The sequence below is a fragment of the Haliotis rubra genome, unplaced genomic scaffold (assembly GCF_003918875.1).
Source record: "Haliotis rubra isolate DU_JTF1 unplaced genomic scaffold, ASM391887v1 Scf202, whole genome shotgun sequence".
NCBI classification, from domain to species: Eukaryota; Metazoa; Mollusca; class Gastropoda; order Lepetellida; family Haliotidae; genus Haliotis; species Haliotis rubra.
Genome location: NW_025766026.1, coordinates 1,289,243 through 1,309,006, shown reverse-complemented (window position 1 = coordinate 1,309,006; position 19,764 = coordinate 1,289,243). Strand labels below are relative to the sequence as shown.

At 40.2% G+C, this 19,764-nt stretch overlaps 1 protein-coding gene across 1 annotated transcript; it reads right to left on the bottom strand.

Annotated features, from left to right (window-relative positions):
* Positions 1-4,446: 4,446 nt before the first annotated feature.
* LOC124275776 (NPC intracellular cholesterol transporter 2-like) lies at positions 4,447-19,064 on the bottom strand. Its single transcript, XM_046711445.1, has 7 exons — positions 18,887-19,064; positions 17,374-17,481; positions 15,473-15,642; positions 8,439-8,559; positions 5,771-5,878; positions 4,911-5,080; positions 4,447-4,657 (listed from the first exon to the last, which is right to left on the bottom strand). The coding sequence occupies exons 1-7, from the start codon at positions 18,960-18,962 to the stop codon at positions 4,571-4,573; spliced, it is 840 nt and encodes a 279-aa protein (XP_046567401.1). The 5' UTR covers positions 18,963-19,064; the 3' UTR covers positions 4,447-4,570.
* Positions 19,065-19,764: the final 700 nt, after the last annotated feature.

Genomic DNA, 19,764 nt, shown 5'->3' with positions numbered 1-19,764 from the left:
TGACGCACATATGTTGACACTGATTCAGATGAGTATGTCATACGATAAAGTCACACGTTTGTAGACTATCGGGGTATTGTTTCAGGGGCCATACAGTTCATAGAACAATTGGTAGGGTACAACTGATGGACATTGCACAGGTTAAAGGTCTAAAAAGCACGACCCAAACCAAAACCATAACAATGTTTTACAAATATGAACTTTGATTCTGGTGAAGTGGAAGTTTAGCTCCACGCGTAGAATGTTCTGTAAGGGGTATGAAGCAACACATGGATGGGAAGTGTGAGTGAGTGAGTTCAGTTTTACGCCGCTTTTAGTAATATTCCGGCAATATCACGGCGAGTGACACCAGAAATGGGCTTCACACATTGTACCCATGTGGGGAATCGAACCCGGGTCTTCAGCGTGACGAGCAAACCTTTAACCACTAAGCTACCCCACCACCCTTGGATGGGAAGAAGACTGTCGCCACACTCATGTGTGTTCCTGCTGGAGTCAGACCATGAACACTTGTATCAAGTAACCAAGAAGGAACCAGTAGCCAAGTGAACAAGGAAATCGTGTTTGAATAAATCGGTGGTTTTATGCTATACGATTGATCAGAATGAAACATTCTATGTTTAGTCCCTGCATGCGTACACATGTGTTGTTTATATAATGTTGATAGACTTGAATTTGGATACAAGTCAGGATCATGGATAGATAAGAAAGTCTCAGCTGTCCTTATCTTTGTAACTGATTACAAGTCGGAGTCCAGCAAATGTACCACCTGTCTCGAAGATAGACCACTTGACATTCAGTCTTTCTTTGTGCTTACAGAAAGTATTGAGTCGTCGAGTTCTTACCATGTGGTTTCTCAAAAACTCAAACAATTTGTCGAAAACTCTTCACTAAACTTTAATGACAAGATTGATAACTTCAGCTTTCCCGTCTTTAAGTTCACTTTTTGCCGAGAAATATGCCTCCGTCCCACACTTCCACCAAGAATGATCTCATACTTATTTTACTGATGCAGTCCATTTTGAAATATGTCCGTCAATTTTCCCATTTTCGGGTAGTCATTATATAAATTGTCTTCCGTGGACCTAACCGTTAAAGATAAAAAGACATGTATAGATGAAAAATGATCAGCTATAATATATGATGTATGAGAATTGGAGATTTTAGAAAAATATTATGACGAAAATAGTAGAAGAAAATGATTTATTTTCCCCCAAAAAATATGAAAAATATAAAAAATTATGCGACGCCTCTCAGTCTTTATTTGATAAGAAGGGAATAAGCTACAATCATGCCAAATTTCAAAGTGCACAATTTAATCACTTATCCGCTGGACTAAAAGTTATCTAGGCTACATCCTCTGTAAAGTTTTCCAAACGCATTATGGTGATCATGAGGAGGACATTCCAAATCTGACGCATTAGTGAAAGAAACTTGTTTGAGTGGCATTTTAGAAGTTGTGAGATACAATATTGAACAAACGTTATGGATAACATCTTATTTATTTCGGAAGTGCGACGATTCGATACATATTCTTGTACCGTTGTCAAGCTGTCATTTGTTGCTTTGTAATTCTTTTTCTAATTAATTTTTCTAATTAATCCTCACCTTACTAGTCACCCACCTTAATACTTTGCTCTGGATATATATAGTTTTTGCACTTCACCAAAGCTGGACAAAGTATATACGGTTGATCTCATTATCATTAACGTCAGTGTTTACAGACTTAATAGCATTACAAGATGGAAATTATACCAAAAAATAACAGGTGGTAAAAAACATTGCTGTGATGGATGCATGTATACTAGAAAGGTTTCAAGAAAGTCATGCATTCATTGGGAATGTTCCCATAGAAGAGGGCTTAGTTGTAAGGGTTCATTAAGGGGACACTGATCCAGAGCAATTCCACGGGACTGGTTGTTGCCTTTGTTGCCTTTTCCCCCAGCGACTACCTGGATGATATCCCAGAATCATTGACTGGGTTGCAATCTCTGCTGCGCCACCCGCAAGCGCAATTGGTAGTATAAGTATATGGGAGAAGGACAATTACCACTCGGGCAATTGCCACCTTGAACAAATGCCGCCCAGTTATTTTTGCTATGATAGTGAGGACTATTGCCACCCAGAAGTTTTATATAATGTAATTTTATTTGAGAAAATGAATGCAGGTTGTCAATAAACACAACTTTAGATGATGAAGAGTCAGTGTTTTCTTGGTATATTCATATTCTGACTTTGATCAACTAGATTCTTAGATTCTTAACTTAAATTCTAGAGCCTTTGCATGATTTCAACAAATTCTAATGACATTCAGTTATGAGTAAATAAAAAAAGGATATTTCTAGAGTGCCTAATCGTATATTTGCTAGAATCGTATCAATGTTTATTTGAAGTCCTGTCAATTTATAAAAAGTATAAAATTCATCAATAGCAGCCTTTAAGCTTTGTTCACTCTCTTCAAGAAATAATTCAGTATCATCTGCACATTGATTCAATTTAGACTCGTTCTTGTAAATAGCAATAACTGTTATGTTCTTATTACTTCTAATCATACAACCATTTCGGCGACGAAAATAAAGAGGTACGGTGACAGAGGATGTCCTTGCCTGCATCCTCGGTCATTTACGAAAAAATCAGAGAGTTTACCATGTTGGATAACACAGGATGTTGTTTCATATGGCATTATCCAACGAATGATTTCTGGACCAAAACCAGATTTAGCTAAGACAATAATCAAAGAAATCTGTAGTAGATACTGTATCGAACGCCTTCTCAAAATCTAAGCTGTTGAAAGTTGGTAATATGGAAGATTATGTTATTATTTGATATTGATTACCATGTCAAACTCAATAAAAATTGTTAAAGAAACTGAATGTTTTAAAATGTTTTTGGTGGCAATTGTCCTAGGTGGCAATAGTCCGGTGCCGATTGTCCGGATGGCAATTGTCCTAGACCCAAGTATATGTATATCCTTACATTGATCAACAAAGATGAACTCTTTTTTACTCATTAATATTTCCATCTTCATTATTATGATAACAAATGAACACAATTTGAAGTTTAACTTCATGTGCCAGTGATAAAAAATGTTAGGACTGAAAAAAACCCCGAATGATCCCGCTTGATAACGGTACAAGAATCTGTATCGAAACGTCGCACTCACGAAAGTCACGAAGAAGTTGTTATCCATAATTTATAGTGAAAGAAATTCATGCAAAAAATGCAATTCCCTGGAAATGCGAGTACCATAACTGTTTGGGTGAACTATCGACTTGTAACACATGTTATATTTGAAATTACACTTTCTCAAACCAACAAAGTACTAGAATCTGTACTTATCTGAGAATGTGTAATCCGAAATATAACATGTGTTACTTTAGACCACTTTCTAAATGACATTGTGTATTCTTAGCTTTGCGCCATAGGAGCTGTGCCAGTTTGCCCTTGTCAGAGTTGTAGGCAAAGTCTGACTTTCATTTCTGTGTAGGCTGAGTGGACTAGAAGGCTGATTTTGTGTGCTGGCGGTAAGGTGCCTGAAACTGAGAGTGTTTGTTCGAATCCGGGATGGGACTCAACCCAACAATAGTACTAATGTCTTTAGTTTACTGAGAACTGTAATGAACTATATATCATATGTTACATTTGACCACTTTCTTAATGGTATTTTGTATTTATAACAATTGCCTTGTCTTTGCGTGTGTTTGCAACAGGTGTCGTCAAAGGGGCAGGCTATGGACAACTGGTATCATCACTATCACTGTCTTAAACACACGCTATGTCAGTCCGTGTCTAGTAACAATCATGGCAGTGACCATGTTTGGAGTCGAACCTTCGACTTGACGGCCCGACCTTACACTTCATGTCTACCCATGCACCTGTGTCTCAGTCGTAGCGTTACGACTGTCGTAAATCGACCTTAAACAGACACAGTTTTCAGTGTGTGAGAGTGAGAGTGAGAGTGAGAGTGAGAGTGAGAGTGAGAGTGAGAGTGAGATTGAGAGATATGATTTTGTACATGACGTGCGGGGTGGGTGGGTGTGGGGTCACTTACTTTGTACATAAGTTTGAGGGGGTGGGGTGTCATTCACATTGTAATGCTTCTCCATAAAAATCAACATCTCTCTCTCTCTCTCTCACACACACGCATACACACGCAAGCAAGCACGCACACACACACAGCTATAAATTATGGACGGTCCCTTACAAAGAGGATTTTAACGTGATCTGAGCTTTACGTCCACATAAAACAGCCGGTGTTACTGTGATCTTAGATTTTCGTCTGTTGTAAGTTGATATAATGGACAGTCCATGTTACCGTGATCCTACCTTAAGTAAGTCACCGTATGCCGAGGCTAAAAGACGGAACCGAGGAGGTCGTAGCGTTACGATCGGTTCATGAAAAGAGATCACAGTATTTGTACAACAATAACAACAACAACAACAACATAGCACTAATCTACTTTTTAATTCACTGAAACCAAGGGTCTTTAAAGCCCCAAAAGCGAGAGAATCAAATTATACCTAGACTGAACTAGCCTATGGCATTTCCGGTATGGAGCACAGCGCATGTTCAATCAGTGATTTCCGCCGGAACCTCGAAGCAGATAAAGTCTTGTCCTGACTGATCCTGAATTTCCCACTTGACGACCAGGCGGATCTGAAACAGGAGGCATGCAAACGATCACATTGTTTAAGTCAAGAAGGATAATGAAATGTGAAGAACACATATTGTTTTCTTGCCACATTATACGGATCTTCAACGAAGCGAAAAAAATACTAGAAAAAATTGTGTTTTGAAAAAGGAAAGAAATTGCCTTCCCGCTAAAATATACCACCAATGAAATAATTTTTAAAAGAAAGATATTTAGTCTGTCTGTAGTCTGTTGTATCACCTCAAAAGGATGGTATACCTTAGGGTAGACTTCCTGCACCAAGATTTGGTTGGTGTAGGTGACGTCGGAGCCACTGTTGACGGGGCAGGTCATATCCTTGCAGGCGTCGGGCTGGGCCAGGGGGAAGGGCGTCAGGATGCCAGCGATGATGCCGTGAACTTCTGTCTTAGCTGACGTCACCTGGGCGCCTATACAATGGATGCCATGGACATGCTTAGAATACACAGAGGTGAGATAGTGGGGTTTGACGTGACGCTCAAGATGACGTCACTAATTTAATGAAGGGATGGATCATATACTAGCCTATACTATGCCAATTGTATATTGCTAGCTCACTGACAAACAGTTTAATACGGATACCCTGCTTGGACTACCCAGTAGTTATATTTGATTAATGCTGTTCGCCAGACAGGGTAACAAGAAGTATCATATCCTAACGTCGTTTGGTATAAAAACAACGACTTTCTGCAGGAACTGTACCCACCACGCACAGGAAGCTGTAGCAGTTAATGTAATAAGAGAGTGAGAAAGTGCAACTTTCCAACAATCTCATGGAAGGATATCACGAAAGCATTTCATGCATTGTACTGTCATATCATATCAAGAATATGATGAGAGATGGTCGCTTTGACCTCTATTCTTCACACCCGCTAAAGATCGGCTGACTGATTAACAGTGAGTGAGTTTAGTTTTACGCCGCTTTTAGCAATATTCCAGCAATATCACGGCGGGGGACACCAAAAGTTGGTTTCCATTGTACCCATGAGGGAATCGAACCCGGGTTCTCGGCGTGACGAGCGAACGCTTAAACGCTAGGCTAGCCCTATGCCCCCTGATTAACAGTGCCTCAATCGGAAGGAGTAAGGGTATCCACGTACTGGCGGTGATGGTGATGGAGACGCTGACGTTCTTTCCCTTGGGGAACAGGCAAGGGAAGGAGGCACATGGCGTGATGTCAAGGCTTGTGATCTTGCCGCTTACAGAACCTGAAACATACTCAAAACTATGTAGGTATGGACCATTGAAATGCATGGCATGAAATTAACATCAAGAAAATATACAATGGCACCTGTGTAATCCGGATGACAGCCAAAAGGTCGACGTGGTGAGCTGATATCATTATTCATCACTTGGCATTTTTATGGTTCCAGAGAGACTCATGTGTCGTAGTGCCCTTGTACTCACAGTGCATTCCATTTTTCGTTAAGATGCTAGCAACGATATCAAGCAACGATTCCCATTTGGGGCAAAGTGTGCCACAACCATTTCCCGACGGATAACAGCTTACATAGTTTGTAGACTGCACAAGCTGGTTGCGGTGCTTAACTAGAATTTAAAAAAAAAAATCACTGCCACAGGCTAATTTGCACATCACGTGACCGGACTTTTCTCTTGTTTGAAAACAAACGCGCATGTTTGTAAATAAGAAGAGATTGGCCTAACGCAAGCTTTTCGGTGCTCTCTTCGTGTTGTTTTACGTTGTTATAGAGATATTCTTATTTGGTTCCGACTTATTACTGGGTAGATTTTAGTATTTTAGTCACCTTAGAGGTAACTCATGTATTAACAGTATGTGATGAAGTTGACTCATGAAGTCACTTCGAAAAATTAATTAATTTCGTTTCAGTCGTTTAAATACAGTCTCAATATGAAATCATTGGCGATCATCATTAACACATATGATTTTATTCTCCTTGGATAAATTTACTTACTAAAACTATAATTATATTATGCTAGATATTGATATTGGCCTGCCATATGTTATATATGGGGATTAGACTTTCTCATATACAATACAATTTCTAGTATTGTTTTTCAGTGGAGTTCCATTCGGGATTCGAATCCTGGGAATTGTCTATTCATAGTCTTCGGAGCCCTGCCCTCAGAAGTATGGGTGAGTGGGTCAGGTCGCTGATGTTCTGTGCTGGCGACTCGGTGACTTCCCACAGGAGTGTGGGTTCGAAACCCAGATGGGACTACACAGCAGGAAGTACTCTAGCTTGCCCTTTTACTAAGAAAGCGTAATCCCAAATATAACATATGTTACATTCGACCAGCTTCTGAAAGGCATTTTCCATTCTTAATTTTTACTGCCTGTTTGCCTAGTCTTCTTTAAACGTTATCACTTGTCGTTGAATGCTTTAGACTGACACAAAAAAAGAGCACGGCGGAATATTGTCGTACAGACTTTTACATTATATACGCAAGTTGATGGAACTCCAGGAATGGTATTATAGTATGACGAGAAATCATTGAGAATTTTAGGAATATGTTTAATTGGATTTCTAGTATAAACAACTTCGACCAGCTATCAAGTGATTGGTTTCATTCAAGAGAGACAACTCCGTTAATCCTTTTTCATTAGTTTGTGAAGAGTTATCCCCCTTTGTTTACTTGCTAGCAGACGACATTTTCAGCGATCCTCAATATGGATGATTTAGAGAAGAGGAAGTTGATTTTAGAGTATTATAACAATGACATCAGATCAGCTAAGGTGATTACAAGTAGAACAGGCATCCCTTTGTCCACTGTTTATCGTGTTTTGAAAAATATTGCAAATGGATATGGCACTGAGCACCAGGGAGGCGCAGGTAGGCCCAGAAAATTGACTGTCGGTGACAGGAGGCGGCTTGGTATTCTTGTTTCTAAAATCAAACGAAGGAGTTTAGAAAACTTAAGGCTGGATATGATTGATAGAGGAACTGTGGCTGTCTGTAAGGAGACAATTAGAACTGAGCTGCATGCAATGGGTTGGCAGAAAAGTTGAGGAATTCCATCACCGATCATGAAACCGGAACAAAAGGAGCGAAGGTTGAACTGGTGCTTACAGCATAGAAATTTTAACTGGGACAATGTGATTTTCTCAGATGAAAGTTCTGTATGGTTGTTTCCTAATACACTGAAATTCTGGACCAAACAAACTGAAAAACCTTTGTACCAGCGCCCAAAGTACAGTCAGAAATTTAACGTGTGGGGTGGCATATCTGTGTTAGAGGCAACACCCCTCTGTGTATTTGAAGGGAATATGAACAGTGAGCGGTACACAGATATTCTCGAGGGACATTTACTTCCATCTGCTCACGTGTTCTATGGAATTTTTTTGATTTTCCAGCAGGACAACGACCCAAAACATCGTTCAAAGCATTCACAGGCCTGGTTTCGGACCCAAAATATGACATTATTAGATTGGCTAAGCGATAGCCCTGACCTAAATCCAATAGAAAATGTTTGATGACTTATGAAGAAAAGTGTCAATAAGACAAATCTGACAAATATTGCTGAAATGAAAGAAGAGGTGGTCCGATATTGGGACAGCATGGACAACGACTTACTAACTTCTTTGATCAGTAGTATGCCCCGCTGCATTGAAGCCTGCATTGCTGCCCATGGTGACTTGACAAAATACTAACTGTTCACCTGTCTCTGAATATTGAGTTATGTTCTGCTAATATTCACATTTAATACGTGAGTAATGAGTGAAAAATATATAAAAAATTACAATCTTAAATTCTCAATAATTTCTGGTTGTACTGTACTATAGCTTACCACAGTCTTTGAAGTTTGGCACCGGGTCGGCAAACGCCACAGCGGCAATCAGGCATACCACAAAAGCACGAAGCATGGTTAACTGTTTAAAATATTTAAATGTCAAATCACTTGCACCAACCGGTCAGTAAGACCTTACAGACGAAAAAGAAAGAGTTGACACCGTCGTTTGGTCTGGTCCATACCTCTGGGGTTATAAGTTTCGTTGGGAGAATAGTATTTAACAGCTTCTACAGCTACGGTGGTAAATTGAAACGTATCATACAGGTTTTAAAGGCATTTCGGTCTTTGCTTTCGTGACAGATTTCTCAATGGTGTGCCGAATACAACAACAGTAAAGCCGATGTGTCACGCTCACCCCCTTCATATTAATGTGGACCAGTCTGTTCTCGTATGATACAAAAGGTCATTTTCAGGTTCGTTGATGGAAAAAAGTGCCATTTGTCTAGCTGGAAGGTCAAATCCGCTTTTATCACCTGCGTTAGTCCTTATCTGCCATAACTCGGTCGTGGAGTTGATAATCCCTTTATCTTGTCCGTGTACGAGATTATGTAGAACATAGACTGGTTTTGTATCTAGATTCTGTCAGAATGCTCTCTTGAAATCGTTAGAAATACAGGTAGGTTGGAACCACCATAGTGATTGAGATGAAGTGAAATGTCAATAATAAATAAATGTGACACAACCATTTCTATGAGCATAAGTAATCTCTGCTGAAAACAAGTTCCCCAAGCATGTTTTCAAAGCTTTTGTTACCTATTAAACTGAAAAATTTCACACAATACGGGCTTTCTGGAAGAATGGTATCCTTCCAATAAAAATACGCAGCCTTTGTCTAGTTATGGGTGTTAACGGGGACATGTAGAAACAAATATTTATGTTCGCCGTTTACTACCGTACTGCAAAATGTAATGAGTGAGTGAGTTTAGTTTTACGCCGCACTCAGCAATATTCCAGCTCTATGGCGGCGGTCTGTAAATAATCGAGTCTGAACCAGCATCGATCTATGTAATTGGGATACGATGACATGTGTGTCAACCAAGTCAGCGAGCCTGACCACCCGATCCCGTTAGTCACCTCTTACGAAAAGCATGGGTTACTGAAGATCAATTCTAACACGGATCTTCACGGGTTTTTGATTTCGTGGAAACATTACTCTGATATCAAAACTTAAAGAGACATAACTTTGAAGCGGAATATGTGTAGTGGCTTCATAGTTTGTCTAGAGCTATTCACTATTAAAAGAATCAACTTTTTGATTAGGGGCTGACCCACTATGGATCAATGAAAAGGAGCATCTGGGATTCGAACCCAGTAATCCTGGCACAACGAATAAGGGACGCAACTCTTCACAGCGAATCGCAGCGCCACAGGAGCAATGATATGCAGATGATTAACTTTCTCCGTTAAACGGACATCACTGCAGCACAGTCAATATACTGTACAGTGATACACACAACACAATGGCTGAATGTCACATTTTCAACATGACAATTCAGATCGGTCAGAATTCTGGGGATTAGGGGAAAGTGAATAGCAAGCTTTAAAATTAGACAGACCTGTTTACTTGTTCAGCTCGAAGATTTGGATAAATAATCCTATAATGTGCACAGAAACCGTTGCTATTTCTTTTACCATTTGATACATAAAGGCACAGACGGTGGAACCACATACATAGAAGATCAGGTTAATATGTAATAGAAATCAAGAACTTCAGCTGAGATATCGAAAATGCAGCAAGACCACTAATAACGGGTATGTCAATCATTGGGTTCATTCATGCATTGTCGGAATGCGGGACTAGATATAGACTACAGTACTGTCGGAAATAGGAAAAAACTGTATTTTCTCATTTACCTCTACAATTTATGTAGTTGATATAGTGCAAGTGTGAAATATCTGTTAAACTAAGTTCGGCCTCACTACAGTCTCAGTGGTAGGGACATAGGAAACGTAGAAAAAGGACTTTACTGAGGAGAGATTAGTGCAGAAATGAGCAATGCGGGTTTTTTCTAAAGTCCAAAACGATTTATTTGGAACAGACCATGGCTTTATGCAAATTAGTGTGCGACGATATTGTATTACAAATGACACTTATTAAATGCCCAATTTGAAATAGCTTGATTATAAACGATAGCTGGCGTCACTATAAAAAGAAACAGATAGGAGGGTTCGTCTCAAAAGCAAAACCTGGAAGGGTGTCGCAGACGATCGTTGGGGTCGGGCTTGGGGATAGAGATATCGGCTAAGATACGATAATCCTTTAGGGCAATTATACTTGGGAAGTACACGGCATGTCATAACAATTTACACATAATATCCAGTCCTGTCGATCTTCGCGATCGGGTGGCCATGCCACCTATATAATTTGAGACATTTAATACGATGCGTTTCTATGGTTATCAGGTATCATACTCTTTTATATCGTAACATAAACTTCATGAAAGAAAGACACGTAAGATGTTAATCAATAGATGAGTCATAGTCAACACACATGAAAAAGCACAAAATATCTTTGAGATGACCCCTCGTGCCTGTAGGCAGCACGTGCATTCCATGCCAGGTGAGTCGACGCTCCGTCGTCATACCTGGCTGAGTGAAATAATTGCCATCTATAGACTGATATATTGTTCTCAGTAGCTATTCGTACTTTTTCTAAGTTTTATCCGATTTTACCAGTAAACATGCTTCTCTGGACATCCTATTTCGCATCCCACTGAATGCCAAATTGGGTTATTTCGACATATGCTACTTGCAGTTGTGTAAATTTTAGGGATACAGAGTAACAGCCAAAAAACAGTTTTTTTCTATTTCCGACAGTACTTTAGTTGGCAAAGACACAGAACACCGGTTTCTCTCACGGTACATTGCGCGAAACCTACTTGTGCGGCCCGCTTGTAGTAACATTGCTGGAATATTGTTAAAAGCTGCGTAAACCGTATTTTTTCGCTCATTTATGCATTGTAAATTAACAGCAAAATTAACACTTGAAATGAAATGGCCTTGCTTCTTTCTATACGTTATATTTTTTCTGTCCATCGGCCCAAGGCTTTAAGGAAATAAAAACATCCGTACACCATGCAACAAATATTGGAAAGGGGGTTTTGTTTCGTTCGACAGCACGGGCAAGCCAGGACTCTTTGACTCAAAATTGCTGGAGAGTTCATTGCCATATTTGACAAATTAGGTGACCAAACTCGTGTTCAATTCAGTTCTCTAGTTTGAGCCAAACGTTCCCGTGTTTATGCAGATGAAGCATTGCTGTGTCGCTGCATGTGTTTGTGACAGCAGCAAAATAACCTCACTTGTTATCACTAATTGATCCAAATTGCGTAGATCTATGATCATGCTTTTGATCATGGGATTGTCGTTCATGGGAATGCCTTGGTCGCTAATATGTCATGTCTTGTTTGTTCTTAAACGCCACAATTTCCCAGCAAGTCTTAACGCCTGATCCCATAAGTCGCCTTTTACGACAAGCATTGGTTGTTGAAGACCAATTCTAACCAGGGTATCCACTTGACCACGGGGACGGTCGAAATGTCATTAAACGTGAGATTTCTCAGCTCTTTGGGTTTTGCCTGATGTAAGCGTTGTAATCTATTGTAGAGTGAGTGTGTGAGTTGGGTGGGGACACCAGTGGGTTTCACGTATTTACCCATGTAGGGAGGGAAGGGAGATAACTCTAAATCTGTTTTACTTGTCAGCAAAATCTAGCGATGGCTACAAAAAGATTTGTACCCGTGCTTAAAACAATTCAAAATTAGCATTAAGGTGTTCGGTAAGATAACTACGTTGTTCACTGGTCCCTCGGGGCCCATGGGTCGAGGGTACATCAACCCATGCCCCCTCGTGACCAGTGAACAACATATATTGTAGATCACATTGTAACCGTCAAAACCTGCTATTCACAGCAGAATCTTGTACACCTACAGAGTACATATAAGTAATATTGCAGCAATATAGCAGAGAAGAACGCCAGAAACATCGAAGGCCATTGACGTGACTTGACAACAATTAAATAATCTAAATAGGTCGAATACCAACACAAACACAAGAGTGTTAACAACGTTGTGTTTATATGGCAAATCAAACTTAACAAACACTTGAAGAATGGAATCACACACACATTCAGCGGACGCTCCACGACTCAGCTGCCTGGACAGTTATATACAATAGGTTAAAACATCTATTGCACATGCTCAGTCGGTGATTTGCACATGCTCAGTCGGTGATTTCCACCGGAACCTCGAAGCAGATAAAGTCTTGTCCGGACTGGTCCTGAACCTCCCATTTGACGACCAGGCGGATCTGAAAAACCCGATTGCATCATACTTAAAAATACTTAATGATATCCCACGACATTCTGTATATATCCCAGAATAATCAGAATGTCTCCGATATTTCATATCGTTGTTTCCCCTGAGTATTGATTTACACTCCTTTTGGATCCGAGTAGGATTTTACGCCGCTTTTAGCAATATTCCAGCAATATATCACGGCGGGAAACACAAGAAATGGCCTTCACGCATTGTACACATGTGGGGAATCGAACCTGGGCCTTCGACGTGCCGAGCGAACGCTTTAACCGCTGGGCTTCCCCCATCGCCCCTTTACTGAGTTCTCGGATAAGTGAAAAGACCCCGAAAAACGTTTCATCTAAGATTCTGTGATAACCCCCATCAATTACCCAACTAGAATCTGTACAGTTGTATTTGTCTCAGTGAGCGAGGTTTGTTTTGCGCTGCTTCAGTATCACCGAGTGAGTGAGTTAAGATTTAAAGTCACATCGGCAGTATTTCAGCCATATCGTGACTAAAACTAGTTCTAACTTTGTAATACAGACATATAATATATAAAACCCTGTCAACGAAGGACAGTAAAACAACTAGAATATCACAATTAGATTTAAAACTAGTTTGGAAGGTTAAAACTAATAGCACTATTAGGACAATACAAGATAAAAACAGGCTATAGATCGCCAACAACTGAAGGTCGATCACCATACTAGGGACCATGGGGACTTACAGTACCTTAGCTACCTGTCAGTATCATCGAGGGGATTACAAACAATAAGTGCATGGTTTACAAAAAACCTATTGCTGAGAGCGGCGTAAAACTAGACTCACTCACAAAATCAAATCTGGCTCTTTCACTTTGTAAACACTAAAGGCTACACAAACAATTCAGGTGAGAATAGTACGATGTCGGGGGTCACGTTTTGCAAGTTCATAACGGGCAGCCATTTTGACCTCTCGATCATCATCACTGTCGTTATTCAGATCAAGAGCACTGGGACCCCAACACCGATAAAAAATGCAACATTTGGGATTTCACTATCTCAGTAAAGTATCGATTCTATAAAAATAGTATCTTTGTTAGGCCGAGTCCCATCCCGGATTCTAACCCACTCAGCCATCGATTCTTCCACAGAGGCCCAGATAAGCTGCGTATCCGGGTAAAATACGCATAGAAAATTTCCAATTACGCATTGAAAAATAATTGTTGCGTACCAATTACGCATTAAAAATGTTAGATACGCAAAAAGTTTAAAACAAATGCGTACGAAATATATTTATAAAAATCGCTTGCGTAATGAAGAACACATCGATTGCTATCAAGTTGTACTGTTAGTATTGGACAAGTGTTGTACTGTCAGTATAGGATGAGTGATTTTTTATGAAATCATTTCCATTATATTTAAGTTGGTTTTGATTAGGTATGACATAACGCAGAACATACCTTAGGTGAGTAAAATGACTGAAATACGCACATATTTGAAAGCAGTGGGTAACGGAAAATGAAATACCCACTCAACATTCATAATACCCACTCAAAATAAATACTGTGGGTACAGTACCCACATGAGCTAAATCTTATCTGGAGCTCTGGCCTTCCACAAAAAGGCGACCCGTGAAGGTCCGGGTTAGAATATTGGCCTTCAGTAACCCATGCTTGTCGTAAGAGGCGACTAACGGTATCTGGTGGTCAGGCTCGCTGACTTGGTTGGCACATGTCATCGGTTCCGAATTGTGCAGAACGATGCTCATGCTATTGATCACTGGGTTGTCTGGTCCAGACTCTTATTGACAGACCGCCACCATATAGCTGGAACATTGCTGAGTGCGGCGTAAAACTAAACGCACTCACTCACTCCACAAAAAGCGTGTCAAAGGGGTACACAAATTACGTGATCTGGACTACCAGTTGTCCAACTTCCATTTTTCGAAGTGTCGGACAATGACTATACATACAAAAATATAGCAAAAGAAACGGAATTCAATAAATCGAAACAATTGTGTTAAAGTATCAAATCCAAACCCATGCTGAAAAAGTATAATTTTCATGAATTTCGAGTTGCGTTTTCATTGCCGTCAGTATATTTTATGAGTGCTTCACTTGTTTTAGTTTACATCTATCTAATCTCATTGAGAAATATGGCAAAAGGATTTGCTGGAAGTTTACAAAATATCATTGTATAGTAGTAGTAGTAGTAGTAGTAGTAGTAGTACAGAGCTAATCTATAGTGAAAACATACCCTTTTTATTTAATTCACAAAATAATGTTTCATTGGTGTTGCACATCTTAAACACTCAATAATTACATGGCTTTTTCTAATGCATTCCAAACATTACATTTTGCTTCATTATCATCTATTAGACATATCCTCATTCTTAGATTTTGAACTCCAAAGGAATTAGAACTAAATCTCAATTTTAACAGAGATCTCTTAAATTCAGCTATACTGATGCATTGTTCACACTATTTTTTGTAACAAAGATTTGAAAGTAGCATAATGATCAAGCGGGTTTTTTTCTCAACTTCAGTAGACCAATCCTGTCTAAAAGCTACGTTACTCCCCACAGGGCTGGCTCACTGAGTGAGTGAGTAATGTTTAATGACGCGTTCAACAATATTCCAGCAATGTCACTGAGGACACCAATAATAGGCTTCACACAGTTGACGTATATGGGAATCGAACCCTTAAACAACTAGGCCTGCCCATCGTCCTGCTGGATGACTGAAGACCTTACCTCAGGAAATATCGTCCGAACGAATATGGAGTTTTCATAGGTGACACTCGACCCACTGTTGACCGGACACGTCATGTCTTCGCAGGCGTCCGGCTGGTTGATCGGGAAGGGCGTATTGATGCCGTCGATAATGCCATGGACAACGGTCTTAGCCTGCGTCACCTGGGCATCTGTGCAGAAGGAGACAGTTGCTATACAAGAATATTGATCAATTGTTTTCAGTAAATCAGAGCAAAAGAAAAAGTCGTAGAGCGTGAGTTTAGTTTTACGCCGTTTTTAGCAATATTCCAGGAACATCACGAAGGGGGACAGGAGAAATGGGCTTCGCACATTGCACATGTGGTGAATTGGACCCGGGCCTTCGGCGTGACGAGCGAACCCTTTAATCATTAATCTACCTCACGTGCTATATTACAGATGCTTTAAAATTCACTGCAGCTTTTCTAAATCTTCAATTCGACACGCAATACCGTACCTAGTTCCTCAATGGAATTGTTTGAACAGCAATCAACGCATTTTAGGCTTGTGGGACTTATAACGGGTCTGATTCGAAAATGTGAACGTTAACACAAGAGAATATAAAATTAGTCTTAATTAAGCTGTGAATGATGCAGGTACTTTTGGTGAAACACAAGACAAACCATGATCAATACACAGGGCGAATATGGGAACTGAATGATAGACATATTGGATTACGAACCGCCCTAGGGAAACTCAACAGGGCGAACTGGGGGAGTTGTTTAACTTCTATGATTTCAAGGTGCGCGAGTGGAAAATTACAGCTTTCAAAATTGACATAAAAAAGTGACGGGCACTCTACCGAAAGGTCAGTGAAAGCACAGGGGCTTGTAACGCAAAAAAGGTGGATCAAGGTATATACTATCACTGACGGAGTCTTAATACTATATCCTTTAATATACTGTTGCTAACGGGTCTAAAACGATATCCTTTAATATACTGTCACTGACGAGGTCAAACACTATATATCCTTTATATACTGTCACTGAAGAGGTCTAACACTATTTATCCTTTAATATAGTCATTCGTAACTACTCGTGTCATTCTGGCACCGGAAAGGGCTAGTTAAAGGAATATAGTCCTTACTGGCGGGGTGTTAAAGGATCCTTATTTATAGTGTTAAGACCCCGTCATTGACAGTATATACCTTGATGCCATTCTTTTGCTTTAAAAACCCCTGTGAGTGAAAGTGTGATTCGAATCTATGATCGGGTCCTGGAACGATCAAGGGGCGCAACCCTGCAAAGTATACTGTTGAGCATACTGTGTTGTATGTTAGTTCGTTTCACGCCATATTCGGCAAATTCAAGCTACATGACGACGGTCTGTACATATTGGAGTTTTACACCAGACAGTCTAGAAAATGACAACGCCAGCATCAAACTACCCAAACAGGATTCTATCAGGGTATGAAACTCCCAAACATTTCAACCAAACCACAGGGCTGGTTAGATGTAAAACTTGCCAGCCCTGACCAAAACTTACCTGCCCACAAAAAATACTAATTTACTTATTTACTCTATTTTTACGAGTGAATTAATAATGATTTATTAAATATTCCTGAAATATGATGAATATCTTTATGTACATGTCTAAATTTTAATCCGACCGTCGGGCTGGTGGATTTGAGAATCTGGCAGTCCATGTTGAAAATAACCCGTCCCGGGCAGGGCAGGCAGGTGTTTCTATGACGTGCATGAACTAAGCCAGCGAGCCTGACCAATGAATGCTGTGAGGGTTTGAACATAAATGTAAAAGTACACTGTATTTGGGGCACATATAAAGGGCATAATGACAATATGTGGTGTATGTGGACGGAAACCAGGGTGTATGTGGACGGAAAACAGGGTGTGTGTGTAAAGATTCATGGAAACTCCACGTACTGGCGGTGATGGCGATGACGACGCTGACGTTCTTTCCCCTGGGGAACTGGCAGGTTGAGGAGGCACATGGCGTGATGTCAAGGCTGTTGATCTTGCCGCTTACAGAACCTGAACATACAAACAAAAAGCAGTAAGTGGAAACTGAAAATTTGCAAGATAAAACTGGTCTGATGGACGATTAAACGAAACCGCCCACTTGCTCAAAGAGAAAAGGGTTGAAATATTAAGAAATTGTCGTGTTTCGACCAGGAAAGTTCCATTGCTGTCTGGGTAGTCTGTCTCACAGTCCCGTAACCACAATATTTTCCCTACTGCCCATCTTAAACTGTAAATAACGATAATTACTATTATTATATTTATTTTCCATTACAATAATTACACACACGCACACACACACAAAAAAAACCACTAGAAATTATAACAGACACGTTAAACTTATACTGAGCGGTATACATGCCCTGATGCGTGATCACGGGTCCAGACTGCAATTAATGATTGGTGTGAAGTCAATCCAAGCTGCACAAAACGCGACAGATGGTTTGGGAGTTATCATAATGATCAGCATTAAGCATCCTGGTCCACGCAACGTACACAACGAACCAAACCAACATTCAAACACGGGTCTGAAAACGACCTCCGAAATATGTAAAACACTCCATAGAGAATGTTATTGTAATCAAATTCAATATCACTGGATAGAAGCGCCCCATGGCTCACCCCATTAACTGCGGCTGACAATGTCTTAATATAGTCGTGAGCGCAGGTACTCGTATATCACAGTGGCGGATCCAGAGAGGGGGTTCAGGGGGTTCGGGGACACCCAACCCCCCACCCACCCCCGAAAATGACTAAGGGCAGAGCCAAGGTGGGGTTCGGAACCCACACCCCCCACCCCACTCTTGAAATTTCTGGATCCGCCTATGTATCAGTTCCTTGGGGTAAACAACAACCATTTACACTATTCCTTTTTATAGGGATATAAATAAACCCGTCTCAGCTGACAGTTATGCAGAATTATATATACAAATGATATGTAAGTATCTATTATAACAAAGTTTTCAAAATTCACTCAAGTCTGTTCAATCCGGAAATAGACTGGACACGCCCACTTCATTCGACATCAAGAATTATTTCTCCAGTATTAAACACCGATATACAGACGAGGCAGTTATTTAGACACGTAATAACTACTTCAAATTGTGACTAGATGCAGATAAACCCATCCCTGATCGTAAGTAATAAATTATATTTAATAACCGTGGCTGATTATCGAAACACTCGAGTTGAGGGTTTCCTGGAGGAAGTTTGTCCAGAACAATTAAGCTATCAATACACATACAAACGACTGAGATCTGTAAATTTATAATACATCCTCATATCAGTTTATGATAGTTAATTTCGACACCGAACACACAATATGAAAAACCCCACACGATTCGATCATTACATATATGCACTCAAAACGTGATTTTGAAAAGTGTGTGTGTAGATATGAGAAGTATACAAGTCTCACCGCAATCCTTGAAGTTCGTGACAGGATCTGCTAAAGCCACAGACACAGCCACGCTCAACACGAAAATTCGAATCATGTTTGATTAATAAAACGGAATAAAACACACAACCGAGTCAGTACTCTCGTCCCAGGTCAATGTAGTCACGACAGCCCGAGCTCACGAGTGTCATTCCCGTCGTCGAAGCTAAAACAATGTAGGGAGGGGTGTTGGGTCATGTCCCGACTCGTTCAATACCCCGATTTTACAACAGGTCCATATACATAAGTACCATTGTTCACGTTCTAACCACTCATAGCCGATGTTTTATCACAGTAACTGGAACATAGTCGTAATTCGTTTAAATGGAGCGTTCTATTTGTTTGTTGTGTATTGACTTTCCTAAATGAACAATGAACTCGTCCAATCTCGTGCGGCAGCGTGAAATAATGGACGTCAAAGGTCGCTACCTCTTAAATTTCGCCCTCTTCTTAAAGTGGATGAATTGTTGAATGTAAACAGCTCCGGTTACGGGCCTTGTAGGGCTGACTATAGGGTGTGGTAAGACATATGGCATGACACGCGACTCTTTCTGATCTTATATGAAATGACATAAAAGACAAAATATTTCATTTTAATGTTCTCTGTAAGAAGACAAAGGTCAAACAGAGACATTGCTTGTGTTGTAAGCGAATGATTGGGTGTGATTTTAAGCGCATTTATTGTATTCTAATATTATCAATGTGGGAAATACCAGAAATCCGTTTTACAAACGGTACCCATGTTGGGAATCGAACCCAGGCCTTTGGTGTGACGAGCGAACGTTTTAGCCACTAGGCTACCCCAAGCCCATTGTGTGAATGAGGGTGGATATATAAAACGTGGAAACAATAACGAGAGG